The sequence below is a fragment of the Arvicanthis niloticus genome, chromosome 6 (assembly GCF_011762505.2).
Source record: "Arvicanthis niloticus isolate mArvNil1 chromosome 6, mArvNil1.pat.X, whole genome shotgun sequence".
In the NCBI taxonomy this organism is placed as follows: Eukaryota; Metazoa; Chordata; class Mammalia; order Rodentia; family Muridae; genus Arvicanthis; species Arvicanthis niloticus.
The window spans coordinates 22,830,296-22,848,152 of record NC_047663.1 but is presented as its reverse complement, the minus strand read 5'-3'; the positions used below and the strand labels follow the sequence as shown (position 1 = coordinate 22,848,152).

General features: G+C 42.5%; 1 protein-coding gene across 5 annotated transcripts; it reads right to left on the bottom strand.

Annotated features, from left to right (window-relative positions):
* Positions 1 to 605: 605 nt before the first annotated feature.
* On the bottom strand, positions 606 to 15,963 carry LOC117711855 (uncharacterized). Of its 5 annotated transcripts, none has more exons than XM_034507768.1 (2): positions 7,160 to 7,352; positions 606 to 1,063 (listed from the first exon to the last, which is right to left on the bottom strand). In XM_034507768.1, exons 1-2 carry the CDS (start codon positions 7,350 to 7,352, stop codon positions 606 to 608), a joined length of 651 nt encoding a protein of 216 aa, XP_034363659.1. The 5 variants fall into 5 exon arrangements, with proteins under 5 accessions (XP_034363659.1, XP_034363660.1, XP_034363662.1 ...); XM_034507769.1 differs by having other exon boundaries at positions 7,166 to 7,352; XM_034507771.1 differs by having other exon boundaries at positions 7,181 to 7,352.
* Between the last annotated feature and the right edge of the window lie 1,894 nt (positions 15,964 to 17,857).

Genomic DNA, 17,857 nt, shown 5'->3' with positions numbered 1-17,857 from the left:
CCGGGCTGCCAGTGAGTTTATATGGCTTAACATGCGTGTTGAAAAATATCTCAGGTCCTTTGCAAGAACAGTAACTGCTTTTAACCAGCCAGCCTGGTTTAACCTCTATTATTGAGTACGATGGTTATGAAAGACACAGAGGACAGTACCAATGAATTCTTACATGTAAGAAAGTTTATTAGAAAGAATAGAAACAACAGAATACAAGAAATTCATTTTAGGAAAAAACATATAGAATACACCCAAACCCTCAGGTCTGGGGTTGTAAAGTCAATGCTAAGTCAAGGGCTGTAGAATATGTCTAATTTACTGGGAACAATAATTTAGAGCTACAAAGTCAATCAATTTGGAGAATTGGGATAAATCCTTAGGTCACAACTTAGAGATTAATTTCAGCACAGTATAAACATTAGAAAGACATGGTAGCAACTGAGAGAATGTAAAGTGAGCCAGGGGGTATTGACTGATTCTGGGGAAGATGGTGGCTCACAGGAATTGTATGGTTCATCTTGCTAAATAACGTTGAACAAATTCCGTGTATCCTATAGGGTCACATGCAAGAATGGCACATATCTGTAAGAGGAGATGAACCTAGAGCAGGGATCTCAGCAGCAGGGGATGGCACAGCACATGGGGCGGGGGCAGGTGGAGATGACACAGGTAGGGCGGTAGCAAGTGGTTTGGCAACCGACCTGACCACAGACTGGTCTCAGACAGCAGCAGGGACGGCAGCAGGGGCGGCAGCAGCTGGAACCACCACAGGAGGGTTGGCAGCAGCTGGAGATGCAGCAGCTGGGCCGGCAGCAGCTGGGCCTGCAGCAGGTAGGCTGACAGCACACAGACTGACAGCACTGGGGTCTGCAGCAGCTGGGCCTGCAGCAGCTAGACACACAGCAGCTGGGGCGGCAGCAGCTGGACACACAGCAGCTGGGGCGGCAACAGGTGGGCTGGCAGCACACAGATTGGCAGCACTGGGGCCTGCAGCAGCTGGACACACAGCAGCTGGGCCTGCAGCAGGTGGTCCTACAGCAGGTAGTCTGGCAGCAGCTGGGCTGGCAGCAGCCTTGGCCACAGCCCTCCTCAGAGCAGACAGAGCCACAACAGGAGTTGATCATGGTGTCAGAGGTGGAGGTTCTGGGTGGGTTTCTGAGAGAGTGAAGGTATTAGGTTTGGAAGTCTCCTTGCCCCACACCCCCTTTTATACCCCACTGAACGCCTCATATGACTATGTCATTATTTCCTTGTTAATATTTACCTTCTTGGAAAAACTTAATCATTTAATTACATAATTGTAATGCTTCTACTTAAATACTCCAAAAGAAAGAAAACATGACATTTTCTTTTCCTGATGGCTCTCGTGTTTGCAACTAAGACACTTCTTGCATTTTTTCCATAGTGGGTCACCTGTTGTTGCAAGTAACTTGTCACACGACTCTCTGGCATTTTGTTTTCTAAATATGGCATTCCCTCCTGTCTGTACACCATTCCTTGCTAATTCTAGAAATGTTCTTCCCCAGATTCTGGTATGCACTGTGCTATCAAGAGATGCTCCTTCCAGCTGAGACTCAGGGAGGTGTTAGAAGGAAAGGCCATTTAGAAGGAGGCTGTCCATCTCTCAGGAGGATGATTTTGTGTGTCCATTAGAGGATCTGGCAGATGAGCAGACCTGAGAACGTTCTAAGTTGTCAGAACTCATTCCAGTATCTGAAGTTGACGAGCTTGGCAGTGGTGCAACCACTTAGAAATATAGAAACTCAGTTATTTTTGTATGTCTTTCTGAAGAACGATTAAGGGTGGGGAAATTTTAATTCATTTTTAATCATGAAACTTACATTTTTTGCTCACCAAGGCATTCAAAATATGTATAGTGTAGGTAATATACTTTTATCATTTATCGCATTTTATCACATTTATCGACCTATACACCTACCTATTTATTTATTTATTTATTTATTTATTTATTTATTCATTTATTGTGTTTATGTGTGTTTGTACATGCACCATGTGGATCCCAGGGTTGGAATTCAGGTCATCAGGCTTGGCGGCATATACCTTTACCTGCTGAGTCTCTGAGTTTCCTTGCTGGATATATATATATATATATATAATATGTACATGTATATGTGTATATGTATATATATGTGTGTGTTTATTTTTTATTTATATAATTTATTTCATATAATAAGGCTGTAATGCATACCAGTGGATCTTGAACGAGATTAGCAATAACTCATAAAAGGGAATTTACTTTTGGTCAGAGACTCTTGTGTTGTTTTAAATTTTAAAGACTGTGTGTGTGTGTGTGTGAGAGAGAGAGAGAGAGAGAGAGAGAGAGAGAGAGAGAGAGAGAGAGAGAGATGGAGAGAGATCTCCTAACTTTGACAATATATATGCAAGATTTTCTGTTGGCTATTCTAGGCATAGAGCAGGTAGCCCTCACTCCTTTCTGTGAGTGGTTGCACAAGACACAAGCAGAGGGAAACATTTGGCAAAGATAAAGAATCCCAATAACTTTAATGAAACAACTAAAATCAAAATATGCAGTATACAAATGTGTTCCATGTACCCTTGGTGGGAGTGTAGTTTACAAATTGTTGGTACATATTAGACACTTATGGGTTATGATGGAGGGGATACAGTTTGTAAATTGTCACTGTGCATCATGCATTGTCTGATTGTATTGTATTTCTTTTGTTTTTAACACAGTTCTATGAAGTCTACTCATCCTTCTTTTGATAGAGGACCTTAAGAAGCACAGAGAGGCTAAAACCAAAGCATCTGCCCAAGAGGAAGCAAAGCGTGAGCTGAGCCTGCCTCTGAGTTGCAGAGGGAGTATAAAGAATTAAGCTTGCAGCCTTGGCTGGAGGTGTTTCATCTTCTTGGAATGCTGCTCACCCATCAAGGCTCAGCAGAGACGTTTCCTCCTGCATTTTGTCTGTCCTGCTAAATGGCCCTTTTCACATGTCATGACCCTCTGCGTCAAGCTTCTAACTCAGCACGTTCTACTTTATGATAGTGGCTTGTGGAGTGGATGGAGGCATAGGAGTGGGCCACTGTATAAACTGGAGAAAAGATAGGAAATAGTTCAAAAGTGAATGTTTATTTATCTAACCCATTAGCCAGACATTCATATTGCTTATGAGGCATTTATAGTGGATGTCACCAGATAAAGGCTATACGTAGAAAGCTGAAAAAAAAAACCTTGAGTTGCAGAGGAAGATGTGTTCGCTAATGCCATCAACACACTGCTCAACTCACATGTCTAAGCCATGGGGGGAGGGTAGGAAGGGAGGCACTTATCAAATCATCACACCTATTCTCTTTTACCCCAGACTTCCCAGTTTTACTCTTAATGCTAGGAAAACTAGCAATTAGCCAAAAATATTTCTGAACAACCCCTTGACTTTGCTTGAATTGTACACACTATAGAATCCTGGACAAAGACTCCATCCAGGAAGGTCCAAGAGAGGAATTGAGAAACATGGTCCAAAGAGGAGGACAAAAAAAACATCCAAAGTATTTGTATTAATGATTGGGTTATATTGTGTGGGCAAAGGCTAGGTGTGTGGGTGAGTGATGTTTGCTCGCTATGTGTATGGCTAGGTTTAATAAGGCTGTAATGCATACCAATGGATCCTGAGTGAGATTAGCAACGACTCATGAAGAGAAATTTACTTTTGGTCACAGACTATTGTGTTGCTTTAAATTCTAAAAACTATGTGTGTGTGTGTGTGTGTGTGTGTGTGTGTGTGTGTGTGTGTGTGTGAGAGAGAGAGAGAGAGAGAGAGAGAGAGAGAGAGAGAGAGAGAGGAAGAGAGAGAGGTAAGATAGAGAGGTTTTCCTAGAAAGGAATAAATGTTATTTATATAAACTTTATAATTTTCTTCATGGATTATGTGCAACATGTTTCTGCCATCATGCTTGTGTTCTTATTTCTAAGAGGCACAGAGAGAGTGAATACTCATTTTAATGAATGGCTCCAGCTCTCATGTCATCGATTAGGAACAGGTTTTTGGAACAGGTAGAAATCTCCAGAAAGCATGTGCTGAGACAGAGATCAGCATGCTGAAGGGTCATGGAGACATGTTCTGGGGATCAACTGTCATGGAAGAGAAGGAAAGAGAGTGGGATTAGATACTGGGACAAAACAAAACTGGACGGGTACCTCGTGAGCAGGCTTCTGGGGAGTTCAGAACATGGAATGACATGTTTGAAGCATGTCTAAATGGAGGAGGGAAATGAGCTGCTTCTTCATGCTACCTAGGAAAAGGACAGGCTTGGGGAAATGTCACCACCTCCAGCAACTGCAGTGGGCTCTGCCCAGCTTTCATCCACATCACCTGTCTGCATCAGAAACAGTCTTTCTATGCAGGCAGATGAATGCCCCATTGATAATCTGCCCTCATGAAGCACATATGTGGGCACAAGGTTCACCACATTTGTCTTCATTTTGCTAAGCTGTCCACTGGCTGTTTTTACTTCCCACAACGAGTCTGAAAGGTGGTGTGGGCTGTGTCTGGTCTTCTTGGATAATTCTCCCTGTTATGTACTTATGGCTGCTTCATCATTTTTAATCCTACTGCCCTAAAAAATTACCTGAAACAAAGAAGATTTTCTAGAGAAAACGAGGCAGTGATCAATGCCACTTCATCTCGTTGGCTCTGTTGGAAGTTTGACTCGTATGTGTTGTCTGCTTTTTTTTATTATTTAATTTTTTAAAATTTACTTTACATCCCACTCACTGCCCTCCCCTGGTCACCCCCTCTCACAACCCTTCTCCATTCCTCCCCCTCCCATTCTCCTTTGGTATCTCCCCCCACTGGCACATCAAGCCTCTGTGAGTCTAGGCACTTCCTCTCCCACCGAGGCCAGGCAAAGCAGCCCAGCTAGTATAACATAACCCACAGACAGGCAACAGCTTTTGGTATAGTCCCCATTCCACTTGTTCAGGACCCACAAGAAGGCCAAGCTGCACATCTGCTTCATATGAGTGGGGAAGCCTAGGTCCAGCCCGTGTTTGTTCTTTGGTTGGTGGTTCAGACTCCGAGAGCCCCAAGGGTCCAGGTTAGTTGACTTCGTTGGTTTTCCTGTGCCTATTTCCTTTAGGGCCTTCAATCCTTCCTCCTATTCTTCCATAAGAGTCCCCAAGCTCCACCCACTGTTTGGCTGTGGGTGTCTGTATCTGTCTGAGTCAGCTGCTGGGTGGAGCTTCTCAGAGCACAACATGTTCCTGTCTGCAAGCAAAACTACCTCAAGCCTCAGCTATACCACTCCTGGGCATATACTCAAAAGATGCACCAACATCTCACAAAGACGCTTGCTCAACTATCTTCATAGCAGATTTATTTGTAATAGCCAGAAACTAGAAACAACCTAGATGTCCCTCAACTAAAGAATGGATAAATAAAATGTGATTCACTTACACAATGGAATACTATTCAGCTAACAAAAACCAAGACATCATGAATTTTGCAGGCAAATGGATGAAACTTGAGACTATCATCCTGAGTGAGCTAATCTAGTCCCCAAAAGGACATGCATGGTATGTACTTACTTATAAGTGGATATTAGCCATAAAATACAGGCACCATGTTACATTCCACAGACCCAAAGAAGGTAAGCAAGAAGGAAGGCCCAATCGAGGAAGCTAGAATCTCACTGAGAAGGGGGAATAAAATAGTCATAAGAGGCAGACAGAGGAAACTGGGAGGGAGGAGAGATGAGGAGGGGAATGGGGGATTCAGGATCAGGTGTGGGGAAGGACAGGAGAGACAATTAGATGGCAATGGGAATCTGCAACTGATGGGGGTGTGCTCTGCTTTTTAAGTGTACCAAAATACAATTCAAATGTAGACAGCCGTGTTTGTGAGATTTATGGGTGTAGTTTTTGATGTCACTAGGAGACACAATCTCACAGCAAATTTCCTGATCCTCTAGTTCTTAAAATCTATCCATCTTCTCTTCCACAATGTTCCCTGAGCTGTGGATGAGGGAATGTTTTTTTAAATAGTTGTATCTATTGGGACTGTGCTCCACAACACTGCATAATGATTTTATGTGGTTTTCTGTAGTAGGCTCAATAGGTTATATCTGGGAATATATGCATACAACAACAGATGATGAAAAAAGAGGTAATAGATTTGAAAGAGAGTCGGGTGGGATATATGGAAGGATTTGGAAGGAGAAATGTCATAATTAAAATGCAATCTCAAAAATTAACTAGGTAACTATCTAACTAAGATAAACAAAATACATTTACCCAGGAAACATATGCAAAGGTTTCAAGGTTTCTTTCTCTCTTTTTAAATTTTAATATTTTTTGTCTTTCTTTGTGTGTGTGTGTGTGTGTGTGTGTGTGTGTGTGTTTGCAGTTGGTACAGCATGCATGTAATCAGAGAACCACTCATGGGAGTCAGTCTCCTCCCCTCATGTGAATGTCAGGTTTGCAGCTCTGAGCAATGGGTTTGTTACTTAACTGCCTTTATCCATTGAACCATTCCACTCACACTCTTTTTTATTTACACATTTACATATATATTTTTAAAGAAAAAAGCGGTTCAAATTTCATCATCCTTGGATCTTTATTTTTGTTACACAGAAGTAGTAAAGTATAAAAAATCTTTGCAAAAGCTATAAAAGACAACGGATTTTAATGTCATGAGGGTTAAAATGCCTGTTCCTCCGAGAGCTAGGGATAATTTAAATTCCTACAGCATGAAGAATAGATAAAAATACAAGGTGAGGCATGTTGGGGGAGACCTGTTAAGCTATTCAGAGGTTTTTTGATAAAATCATTCTAAGGAAGAACTTTGGACAGAAGTCAGAATGTGCACATGAAATAATTGCAAACAAGTCTGACTTCTGGGACTCAGGAGATCAAGTCCCTCAAACACTATGCACTTTTTAGAAAGAAGGACTTCATCTGCAGAGATTGAGAAGATAAATGGCACACTCAAAGAGAAGATTTAGCAGCAAGGAATGGCACAGCACATGGGGCGGGGGCAGGTGGAGATGACACAGGTGGGGCGGTAGCAAGTGGTTTGGCAGTAGACCTTGCCACAGACTGGTCTCAAACAACAGCAGGTGCGACAGCAGGGACGGCAGCAGGGACGGCAGCAGCTGGAGCCACAAGAGCTGGGCCCACCACAGGAGGGTTGACAGCAGCTGGAGATGCAGCAGCTGGGCTGGCAGCACACAGACTGGCAGCACTGGGGCCTGCAGCAGCTGGACACACAGCAGCTGGGCCTGCAGCAGGTGGTCCTACAGCAGGTAGTCTGGCAGCAGCTGGGCTGGCAGCAGCCTTGGCCACAGCCCTCCTCAGAGCAGACAAAGCCGCAACAGGAGCTGACCATGGTGTCAGAGGTGGAGGATCTGGTGGGTTTACAAGATGAGGAGAGGTTCTAGTTTGATCTCTTCCCTTGCTGTCTCTTGCTTTTTATGCCCTGCTGAGGACTACTAGCCACGTGACTCCTGTTTATATTACAGAAGATTGGTTAGTTTGAGTTAATTAGTTGTGTTTATTTATATATAGAAAAGGCTGCTTCCTTTTCCTGCTATATTCCAAGCTATCCAATTTGGCAAAGCCCAAGAGAATCAACTTTCCTTTTCTCATTTTGATATTATATTCCTGGAAGTAGATACAGTTCATGACTTTGTCTCTTTGGATTGAGTGTTAATTCTTTATTACTGGTCTTATCCTGGGGAAATATGTTCAAAATGGACTTTATGGTGACTATATCTCTGGCAGCAACAGGTTAGAATCAGGTCTTACAGGATACTGGTGGAAAAAGAGGATGAAAATGGTATTTGGGGATCGTGGAGGTGGGTGGTAGCTTGCAATCAACAAAGAGTATTGTATTTCTCAAGTAGTCTGGTGTGAGCAAGCTTAGGGAGGGCCCTAGCAGTTTTGTCTTACTTAATCTCTCAAAGGTGAAACAGTTTTGCAGTGATAATTACTTTTGAATAGCAAAAGCATGTTGGCATGATGGGTTCTTAAAAATTATTAAATTTCTAGTTTCATGTTATTCAGAGTGGGGTGTGTTAAAGGCATATTTTGATCAGCCCTTTGGTAAGTCAACAAGCCCAGGGAATATGTGCAAGTGATGATCTTAATATATTGTCTGCATGCATGAAATTCCCAAAGAATAAATAAAAATAATTTAAAAAGCTATGTCTTTTCCATATTTTGAGTTTTTTTCCTCAATAATGTATATTGGAGAAGTTTTTTTGCTTCAGATAAGATACAAAGAAAGGCATAAACTCTCATTTGCAGATGATCAAGAGGACATGATATGTGCATGGAAAAAAGAATTTGTCAGGTTTTCCAAGGGTTGTTGGACTAGTCAATAAAATCATAATCATATGTTTAAGACTGTATTCCCAGTGGACAGTGAGATAACGCTGATAGTTAAAGTTGGTTGAAAAGACCTACTGTGTGCCAGGAATTTTTGGAGTCCCCTGTAATTGTTATCTTATTTACATTTCTCAAGGATGCTGTAAAATGGATGCTATTCTTGTTAATTCCTTACACTGAGGTCCCAAATAGACTGAAGGGACATAGTCAGTCTCTCATGGAATATGAAGAATGGTAATCTGGTGTCATTTCATACACCTAGGATATTTTATTTTCCTAGAAAGTTTTCTTCTTTGTCACATTAGCAAACTCCTACTCATCCTTCAACACCCAGCACAGCTCACTTCTGATCCTTTTTTACATTTACTGTCCTCACCTTTCCTTTTCCCATTGCCTCTGTTCTAGAGTATTACATCATATCTAAATTGTTTTGTTTTATCCCCCTTTCCAAGGTAAAGCCTAAAAGGTTTTAGTCTCCAGGAAATGTTTCATTTGCATTTATTAGTGTGATGCCCAGTCATGAGTGAGATCAGTTGAGTCAATATGGGATTTATTAAAACCAAAGGCACTTACCAATGATAGAGATGATATAGCTGGTTGAAGTAAAGAAGGACTGTTGTGGCCCGAGCTAGCTCAGGTTTGGGGGCCAAAATGTCGAGGACCATTCTGTCAGTGTTGGGACCCACACTGCCAAAAGCCTTGGGAACTAACTTGTTAGCCTGAATTGCCCCAAGCTGCTCCAGTCTGCGGGTCAGGGTTCAGCAAGAGAGAGAGTGAGGACGGACGGATGTGAAGAATAGAGACCAGACAGAGTGTGATTCAATCCCGTTTATTCTTCAGTCTCTCGTCTTCTCTCCAAGTCCCAAGTCTTGAGTTTCTAGTCCCTAGTGCCTCCAACTTCCAAATGTTTTCTTCCTCAATGCCTAATTCCTACTCCAAGTTGTACCCTAAGTTGTACTCTCTAACCTAATTCCTAGTTCCAAGTTGTACTGAACTCTTCTGTCTGCCTCTCTCCTTTTATATGTCTCACTTCTAAGCCACACCTTTAAGTCATGCCCTTAGGTCTTGTCTCTAAATCTGATCTCTAAGCCATGCCCTTAAGTCACACACCTTTAATCTCACACACCCAAGGGAAGATCCTAGGTATCTAAACCAAGATGTTATCAGAGTGTGCTCAGCTGTTGTAGGCTATTGTAATCAAGTCTTTTATCAGGGTATATGGCTCAAGATGGCTGCAAGGATGATAGTCGCCTTCTGTCGGCTCCTCACAAAGGACCATTCAGATGATGAACTCAGGCTTAGATGGACTTACATTTCAGCAGTTGATGGGTTCAACAACCTGTCCAATCATGTGTGTAGACTGCGGAGAAAGACAATACTCAGTGAGTACAACAGAGAGAATTTGAGGATTTTCTTGACTTTATACTGAATGTTGTGTCATTAACTGGGAAGAAAAATGTGAGCAGCATCCAGGCCTTGCAAATATTTGGGGGTGTGAGAATGACGGGAAGCAGGAAGAACATTGGGGTTGTGGTTGTATTTTAGGGGTGTAAAGTGAATGCCTGTCTTAGATTATAAGAATAAATATAGAAAGGAAAAGCATTGATGCAATAGACATTTCAATGAAGTTAGTTAAGTTAGTTATAAAGTCAACAGACATAGATGGAGCCTCACCAGTCAAGAAGAATCTCAGTTTAATATGCTCCTGTTTCATGCATGTGAACATACACTGTTTTGCAGTCAATTCTTTCCTGATAGTTTTGGTATGAAAAATGCATACTGATAATAAGGACGTATGTTTTATATCTATGAATTGTCAAAGAATAAAGTCAATAAAAGTTTTAAAATGCTGCATACTAAGCCATCACACACACACACACACACACACACACACACACACACACACACGATAAGATGTAAAGAGCCTCTAAGGTAAATTAGAACGAACCCAGTCCCAGGTGAAAACATGTGTCTAGGAAAGTCATAGAAAGAAACTTACTACTGTTGTTTAGCTAAATTAATATAGAAGCAAACTGTCCTCCAGATGTGTAGGCTTACACCTGTAGACAGGTGCTACTCTCAGTTTTAAGCAAAGAAGCTTCTTCTATTTGCAGCCAGCAGCAATGAATGCAGATGCATACAGCTGCTCAAAGTGCGGAGAATAAGTGACAAGCAATACTTTACCTTAAATTAGACTCTTACACCACACTCTCTAAGGCTCAGGGAACGTAGCCAAAGCAGGGACTAGAAGAATATAACATTGGAAGATAGGGAGGAGGGCCATTGATCACCATCCTCCAAGTAAGGCACAGCTTCTGCTGCGACAGATTCAGAGCCACCCGCTCTGATCCTGCACAAGATTGGCCCTGTCAGCAGTCAGTCATGGATTAGGGTGGGGCTCTACTCATTCCTGCTCAACTATTGGCTACTGATAGATTCTGGGTGATGTGAAGTCCTTGCCTTTATTTTCTATACTCACTGATCAGGTACCAAATTTAGTAGCACACAAACAGGCTTGATTAAAGTCAAGGGTTTTTCTAAACAAGAAAGTAAGTGAGGGAGCAGTTTTGTAGGGAGGAGGGGAACTGGTGGGGTGGGAAGGAGGTAAGAGAGGGTTGAGGTGAGAATAATCTGAATATATTATACCAATGTATGAAATTTTCAAAGAAGAAAATTTAATCAATAAAAAACGTAGAAATATGAAATGACATAACTTCGGAAATTGGACGTTTGTGTCGAGCAGAGTATAATCCCACTCAACTCCCATTTTCCAGAACATAACATCTTGAAAGGGCACGGGACAGATGTAGGGATTAGATATATGAGAAAGGTAAGTTAGTAATTCACTGAGCAGTTGAACGGCACCCATTTATAATTATGTTTCTAATATTATTAGAAAAGCACTCCTCTCGTGGGCTTCTTGTTCTAGTTTGCTTTGCTATTTTTGTCTTACTGTTTGTTTTGACTTTCATTTTTGAGGGTTTTTCCCTCTTTGTTGATTCTGCGTGAATGTCACATTATGTACCTCGGTCTCACTCATCTCCCTGTGCCCTTGCACCCGCTCTCCACCCATAAAAGAAAAAAGAACTTCATTGTGGTAGTTGTAGTATGTCACAGTGGGTCCCACTGTCTACCATTTGTCCACACTTCTTTGTTTGCAAATGTTCATTGCAATGGGTCATTGGTCTGGTTTGTGGCCTCTGGCTTGCACTAGACTATCGGTACTGGATCCTCACTGGGGCTCTTCTCAGTTGTTACCCTGTGTCATAGAGATCCTATAGCTTTGGATCTGCAGGATCAGCCCCATTCACGCAGCATTTCATAGATGGGGTAGATGTTGGGGTGGGCCAGCTCAAAGGCCTGGATCTTAGTCTGGGTTGTAGCTGAGCTGGTCAGCCCGCCAGCGCTCCTGTGCCCACTCCACCAGGGCAAGCTCCCCAGCACAGCCCTAGCTAGCTCACCCAATGCCATAGTCAGCAGGGTGCAGAGCAGGTATCCCAATCTCATACCCTCAGGTCATCGTCCCTGTATGCCATGGTGAGGGGAGATGGGAGTGGAGGGTATTACCACACAGCAGACAAGTTTCAGCACCAGGTCTCCCCTGCTCACACCCTTGGGGTGGCTCTTACCAACATGGTTAGCACTGCTGTGCTGCCTAGTTGAGATTCAGAGGCTGCCCATTCTCCTGGGTATTGCAACCGGTGAGGGGAAGGGCCAGCTCTCTCACAGTGCCCAGGTGGGGGGTGGGGTCAGCTCCATACAGCCCTTAGATATTAACATGGCCCCAAATGGCAGCTCAGACCAGGGATGTCTGCCTGGCCTTTGGTGGTAACAGATCCCAGCTGCTTCGGGGTCACAGACCCAGATATAGCCTTTGGTTGTAGAGGGGGCCGGGCAGGATCTCACCATGGCTGTATGTGGCATCGCTGGCTGTTCACACCAGGCTGCCCCTTGGTACCCTTGAGTCTCCAGTTCTGCCCCTCCTCATTGTGTACACATCCTTCTGCTTCTCTTTCTCTTTCATCTCTCTACAACTTACTTGCTCCTCTTAGTGGCACTCCGGGGCCTCTGAATGTCTGGGATTGTCTCAGGAGTGCTATGCCCTGTGCTATGTAGCACCAGGCTGGCATTGTCTCAGCTGTGGTCTGTCTGCCCTGACCACATGAGCTTGTTTTTTTGTTTGTTTGTTTGAGAGGAAGGACACAAAGTTTGGTGGGAAGGAAATATCTGAGAGGAGCAAAAGGAAGGAAAAAATATCATTAAAATATTTTGTATGAAAAAATTTAAATAAAAAGAGAGAAAAAGGTGAATTGAATATCTTAAAAAACCTCATTGATATTTGAAATAAAGGAATTACCTCTAATTAAATAGATTTGATTATTTAAACTTAAAAACTAGATTAGAAAAAAATTAGTTGCTTAAAAGGGAAAAAGATGTACCCTGCGAAGATGTATGAAAATGGAAAAAAAATGTAATCGACTTCAAGGCCTTGCCAATATTTGGAAGGTGGGCAATGACAGGAGGAGGAATAAGGCATGTGATCCTTTTATGCATAATACACGAAGTAAAATACTAAGAGATGCTACTTTTTATTCATTGGGTTGTCAAAAACCCCAAAATTGACAATATAGAAATAAGTGTGTTTGTGATTTTCTTAAGAAGATTTGCCAACAAATGGCAGCATTATTCTTGGACATATGTATATGACAGCATTCTTATAGGATTATTTATATCAGTTCTATTCACAATGGGGAATAAAATAACAGAGCTGAACTGGACATAGCCTGGGCATCCTTTAATAGGGTGCTAAGGAGTAAATGCTGGCACATTTCTAAAGTGCAGCACTAGGCAGCCTTAGAAGCGAACAGGGTGCCTCTCTCTGTGCTATTAAAAAGAAGTATATTGTTGAGCAGTTGTAAAGTAAGTGGAGTAAATGTGCATCATATTCTATCCATTCTATACATTTTAAACAGCCCAAGGTACAAATGTAACAATACCCGTGGGCTGGAGAGATTACTCAGAGGTTAACCAGTCCAGGGGACCTGGTTTTGATCCCTAGCACCCACACAGTGACTTACAACATTGGAAACTTCAGTTCCAGTGCATCTGATTGTCTCCATAGGTACCAGGCACACATGTGGTGCACAGATATACCTACAGACAAAACACTCACACACACAAAATATAATTTAAAAACTGCACACACACACACACACACACACACACACACACACACACACACACACACACTTGCTTAAATTTTAAAATGAGAAAATAGAGAAAGTGAGGGCATTAGAAAGAAAAGAAGAAAAGAAAGAATCTCCATGCAAAGCAAAGAGTAGCAGGGTGGGTTTACTTACTTGTCTAAGACAACTGGAAAGCCAAACAGAAAGGGAACATAGGTTTGTAGATACTGGCTGTCAGATAGGACTGGAGATTGGGCCTACTGGTGTGTGGCAGAGAGGAAAAGCAGAGAGAAGGGGTAGAAAATCTGTGCTATCTTTCAAGACTGGGGCATCTACATCACCTTTAAACAAAGAGATATCCTGTCTTTCAACAATGACAAAAAAGATCTTTTTTCTTCTCCATAGGGCTCAGAGACGTAAGGTCTTTAGTTATACCACTGTAATGCTATCATTCCATATACCAGTGTCTTCTTTCCTAGTTAGGGAATCTATCTTGGTGTGGCAGAACTGCCTGGACTGGGAGAAGATGCATCCTGGAGCTTAGTTTCTTTAAATCAGAATCATCTTCAACTTCATCTTTCCTCTGTTTGCAAATGAGAGTTTACACACACACACACACACACACACACACACACACACACACAATGTTTAAAATAAACCCCTTATCTCTCACTTCATTCTCTGTCTTATTTAGCACTTTTAGTGCTAATTGCATTTTAAAAAAAAATCAATTGATGCCCATTCTACTATCCTTATAGTAACTACGAGATGTTTGCAAATGCAGAACATCAACACATAGAACACGACCTACAGTCTTTCTAAATGAATTTTCTGATTTTTATCCATGAGTTTTTCAATGTTGTCTAAAAACAAAGGAGATGGTTGACGAAAAAAAAAAAAAAAAAAGACAAATATTGTTGCTCTCCCCATGGGGCTGCAAACCCCTTCAGCTCCTTCAGTCTTCTAACTTCTCCATTGGGAACCCCATGAGCAGTTCAATGGTTAGCTGTGAGCTCCCAGGATCTAAACCACCAGGCTGGGAGCACATAGGGAAGAACCCATGGCTCCAGCTGTATATGTAGGGAGGATGGCCTTGTTGGGCATAGGTAGGAGAGGAAGTCCTTGGTCCTGTGAAGGCTGGATGCCCCAGTGTGGGGGAATTCGGGGGTGGGGATATGAGAAAGGGTGGGTGGGTGGGGGCAGATCCTCATAGAAGAGGGAAGAAGGGGGGTAGGATAGGGGGTTTCTGGGTGAGGGGGGGAATGGGGAAGGGGATAACATCTAAAATGTAAATAAAATATCCAATAGAATTTTTTTTAAAAAAGGAAAAAAACAAAATAGCGGGGGGGGGCGTTAAAGTAGTTCTAAACATTTTTTTTTCTCTTCACTCAATAAGCCTTGTCATCTATCCTACTGGTATGGGCAAAACACAAGGTCTTCAGGATGAAAGAGAAATATTAGAGATTGATACAATCACACTGGTTTTCTAAGTGGAAAAGTGGTGATTTATTTTGACACAGTGACACAACACAGGAAACCTGGATGAGTAAGAATGACCGAAGAGTATCTTCATTGAACAGTTAAACCAGGGACTATGAAGATCAACAGTAAAGAACTATTGAAGTCAACCTGTGGACTCTTGAGAGTTGTGACCGGGAACTAAATGTTAAGAATCTGGGGATGATTCAATTCAGCAGCTGATACAGTAGAAGCCAATTCACACTTTGATGGGAAGGAAGTCCACATGAGGTCCACAGGAGGGATTTGGATTGAAGCTAGAACAGCTGTTGTTGGGTCCAATAAACTACAGAGATGTAACTCAGCAAAACAACACTCATTGATACAACTCTGTATGCCCTTGTGGCCAACTACGGGCACAAAGGTCAAATAGAAGCTGGATCAAGGGATGGAGGCTCAGCAGCAGGGGGTGGCACAGCACATGGGGCGGGGGCAGGTGGAGATGACACAGGTGGGGTGGTAGCAAGTAGTTTGGCAGCCGACCTGACCACAGACTGGTCTCAGACAGCAACAGGGACGGCAGCAGGGGCGACAGCAGCTAGAACCACCACAGGAGGGTTGACAGCAGCTGGAGATGCAGCAGCTGGGGCGGCAGCAGCTGGGACGACAGCAGGTGGGCTGGCAGCACACAGACTGGCAACACTGGGGCCTGCAGCAGCTGGACACACAGCAGCTGGGCCGACAGCAGGTGGGGCGGCAGCAGGTGGGCTGGCAGCACACAGACTGGCAGCACTGGGGCCTACAGCAGCTGGACACACAGCAGCTGGGCCTGCAGCAGCTGGACACACAGCAGCTGGGCCTGCAGCAGGTGGTCCTACAGCAGGTAGTCTGGCAGCAGCTGGGCTGGCAGCAGCCTTGGCCACAGCCCTCCTCAGAGCAGACAGAGCCACAACAGGAGCTGACCATGGTGTCAGAGGTAGAGGTTCTGGTGGGTTTCTGAGAGAGTGTTTTGAGATTCTGAAGTTCTCCTGGCTGGTATTCCCTTTTATACTCTGCTCAGCAAGTGGTGTCACCATGAGCAAAGCTCCTTTCCTTGTTTTCCTAACCAGGAAGTTAATTAGTGTTATTAAGGCATCACCATGTTTACAAGGTTAAATATTCCAGCGTTTAGAAAGGGCATCATTTTCTTTTCTACATTGTTATGATTCATTGAATTAAGGTGTGTGAAATGACATTCACACTTCTATTTCTGCCTATGTACCTTCTAAACTGAGACTAGCACATGATGCACGTGTCACTTATGCTTGCCTGATAATATTTTGAGAATGGCTCACAAAATGTTATCTTTTTTTCTGCGGATAAGCAAGAGCTATTGGTAGAGCACCGGTAGGGACGGGATGAAAGATTCATCTGTGCAATTACTTGTATACAATCAGGAACAAGTGTATTTATAACTTGTAATGATTGTATCCAGCTGGTTAGCATTTTATGAGCATTTTTTAAATGCCAAAGACTCATTTAAGGAGTCAACTTATCCCCCTAGGGATCCTTTCTGTGTGTGGCATACAAAGTCTGAATGGGTGTGATCTGTCTCCTGATAAGCCAGCATATGCAGTGGATTCTGTTTTCTATGAAAAATGTTCCATGCAAAGCATCCTTCCCTGCCACTCTTTCAATAATTGCAGGCTTAAGAGTCTATAAAGACTAAAGTATGCTCTGTTACAAAGGGAATTCTGACACAAATGTAAAGTTCTTAAGACCAGGATCCAGATCAAGAGTCACATATTTACATCTCATGTACTTTTCAATGAGATCATGTACTTTTCACAGAGATCATCACTGTTAGTGAACGCTGGCCATGCTTCAGATCTGTTCGTGCTTTGTGGTCCTTGTAGTGAGTTTATTTTCCAAAGAACCCACAAGGCATCAGGTCACCATAACTCATGCAGAAATCAGTTAAAGTTGTTATAGGATTCAGTAGTCCACTGAGCAGAAATAGTATTAACTTTCATACTTTGAATTGTCCTGTTCCATCTTTTTAGAATGGACCTTCTTCAGATTCTTTCCAGAAAGTTCTTTTACTTCAGGTCAATCAGCAGCCTCACCCTCCTTCCTCTCCAGTGTTTTCTTTGACATTATTTTATTAGTTTACGGGAATTTAAACTTCTCCTTTTGCTTGTCTTTATACCGGGAAGAACCCTACTTGAGCTCATACGACTATAATATGAATGTGTTCAACTGTCTCATCCCAAATGGTAACTCTTGAATCGAGCATTTACAGCTATGCATTACTACATCGTCATCGTGCTTGGTGTGATGTACAATCATCGTTGTCAACTTGATGGCTTTTAGAATCTCTATGGAAACTCACATCTGAGTGTATCAAAGAGAGTGTTTCCAGGAAACTTTAACAAATCAAGGAAGACTCAGCCTGAATGTTTGTGATGTGCCTCATAGGTGGTGGTTCCATGCAGAATAAAGGGAAAAAGGAATCCAAGAACCAGTGATCAAGTGATCATCTCTCTTGGCTTCCTGACTACAGATGCAGTGTGACCAGCCACTCCACACCCTCAGTGTCTCTTTCCCTTCATAAAAGGCAAAAGCTTACCCTCATCCTTAAAGCTTCTTCTTTAAGTTGCATTTGCCAGGTATTTGACCATGAATTGGCTACACACCTTATCATTGCTTATCATATCCATTTAGGATGGATAGTTCTAATGATAAAATTCTCACTTCAAGAGTTACTTGGAATTGGCTACACACCTCGTGTTTGCTTCTCATAGTCCTAAAAATTACTTTAAAATTTAATTGTTTTATAACTGTAAATTATTTTTGGGTTCCAAAATAAATTTTACAAAAT

Bases quoted from the DNA above. Each gene is read 5' to 3' on its own strand.
- LOC117711855 (XM_034507768.1), bottom strand. From the start codon at position 7,352: ATGGTCAGCTCCTGTTGCGGCTTTGTCTGCTCTGAGGAGGGCTGTGGC. The intron at 1,064-7,159 runs GTCAACCCTCCT...GCTGTGGCCAAG, and splicing joins CTGCTGCATCTCCAGCTGCT to GCTGCTGCCAGCCCAGCTGC.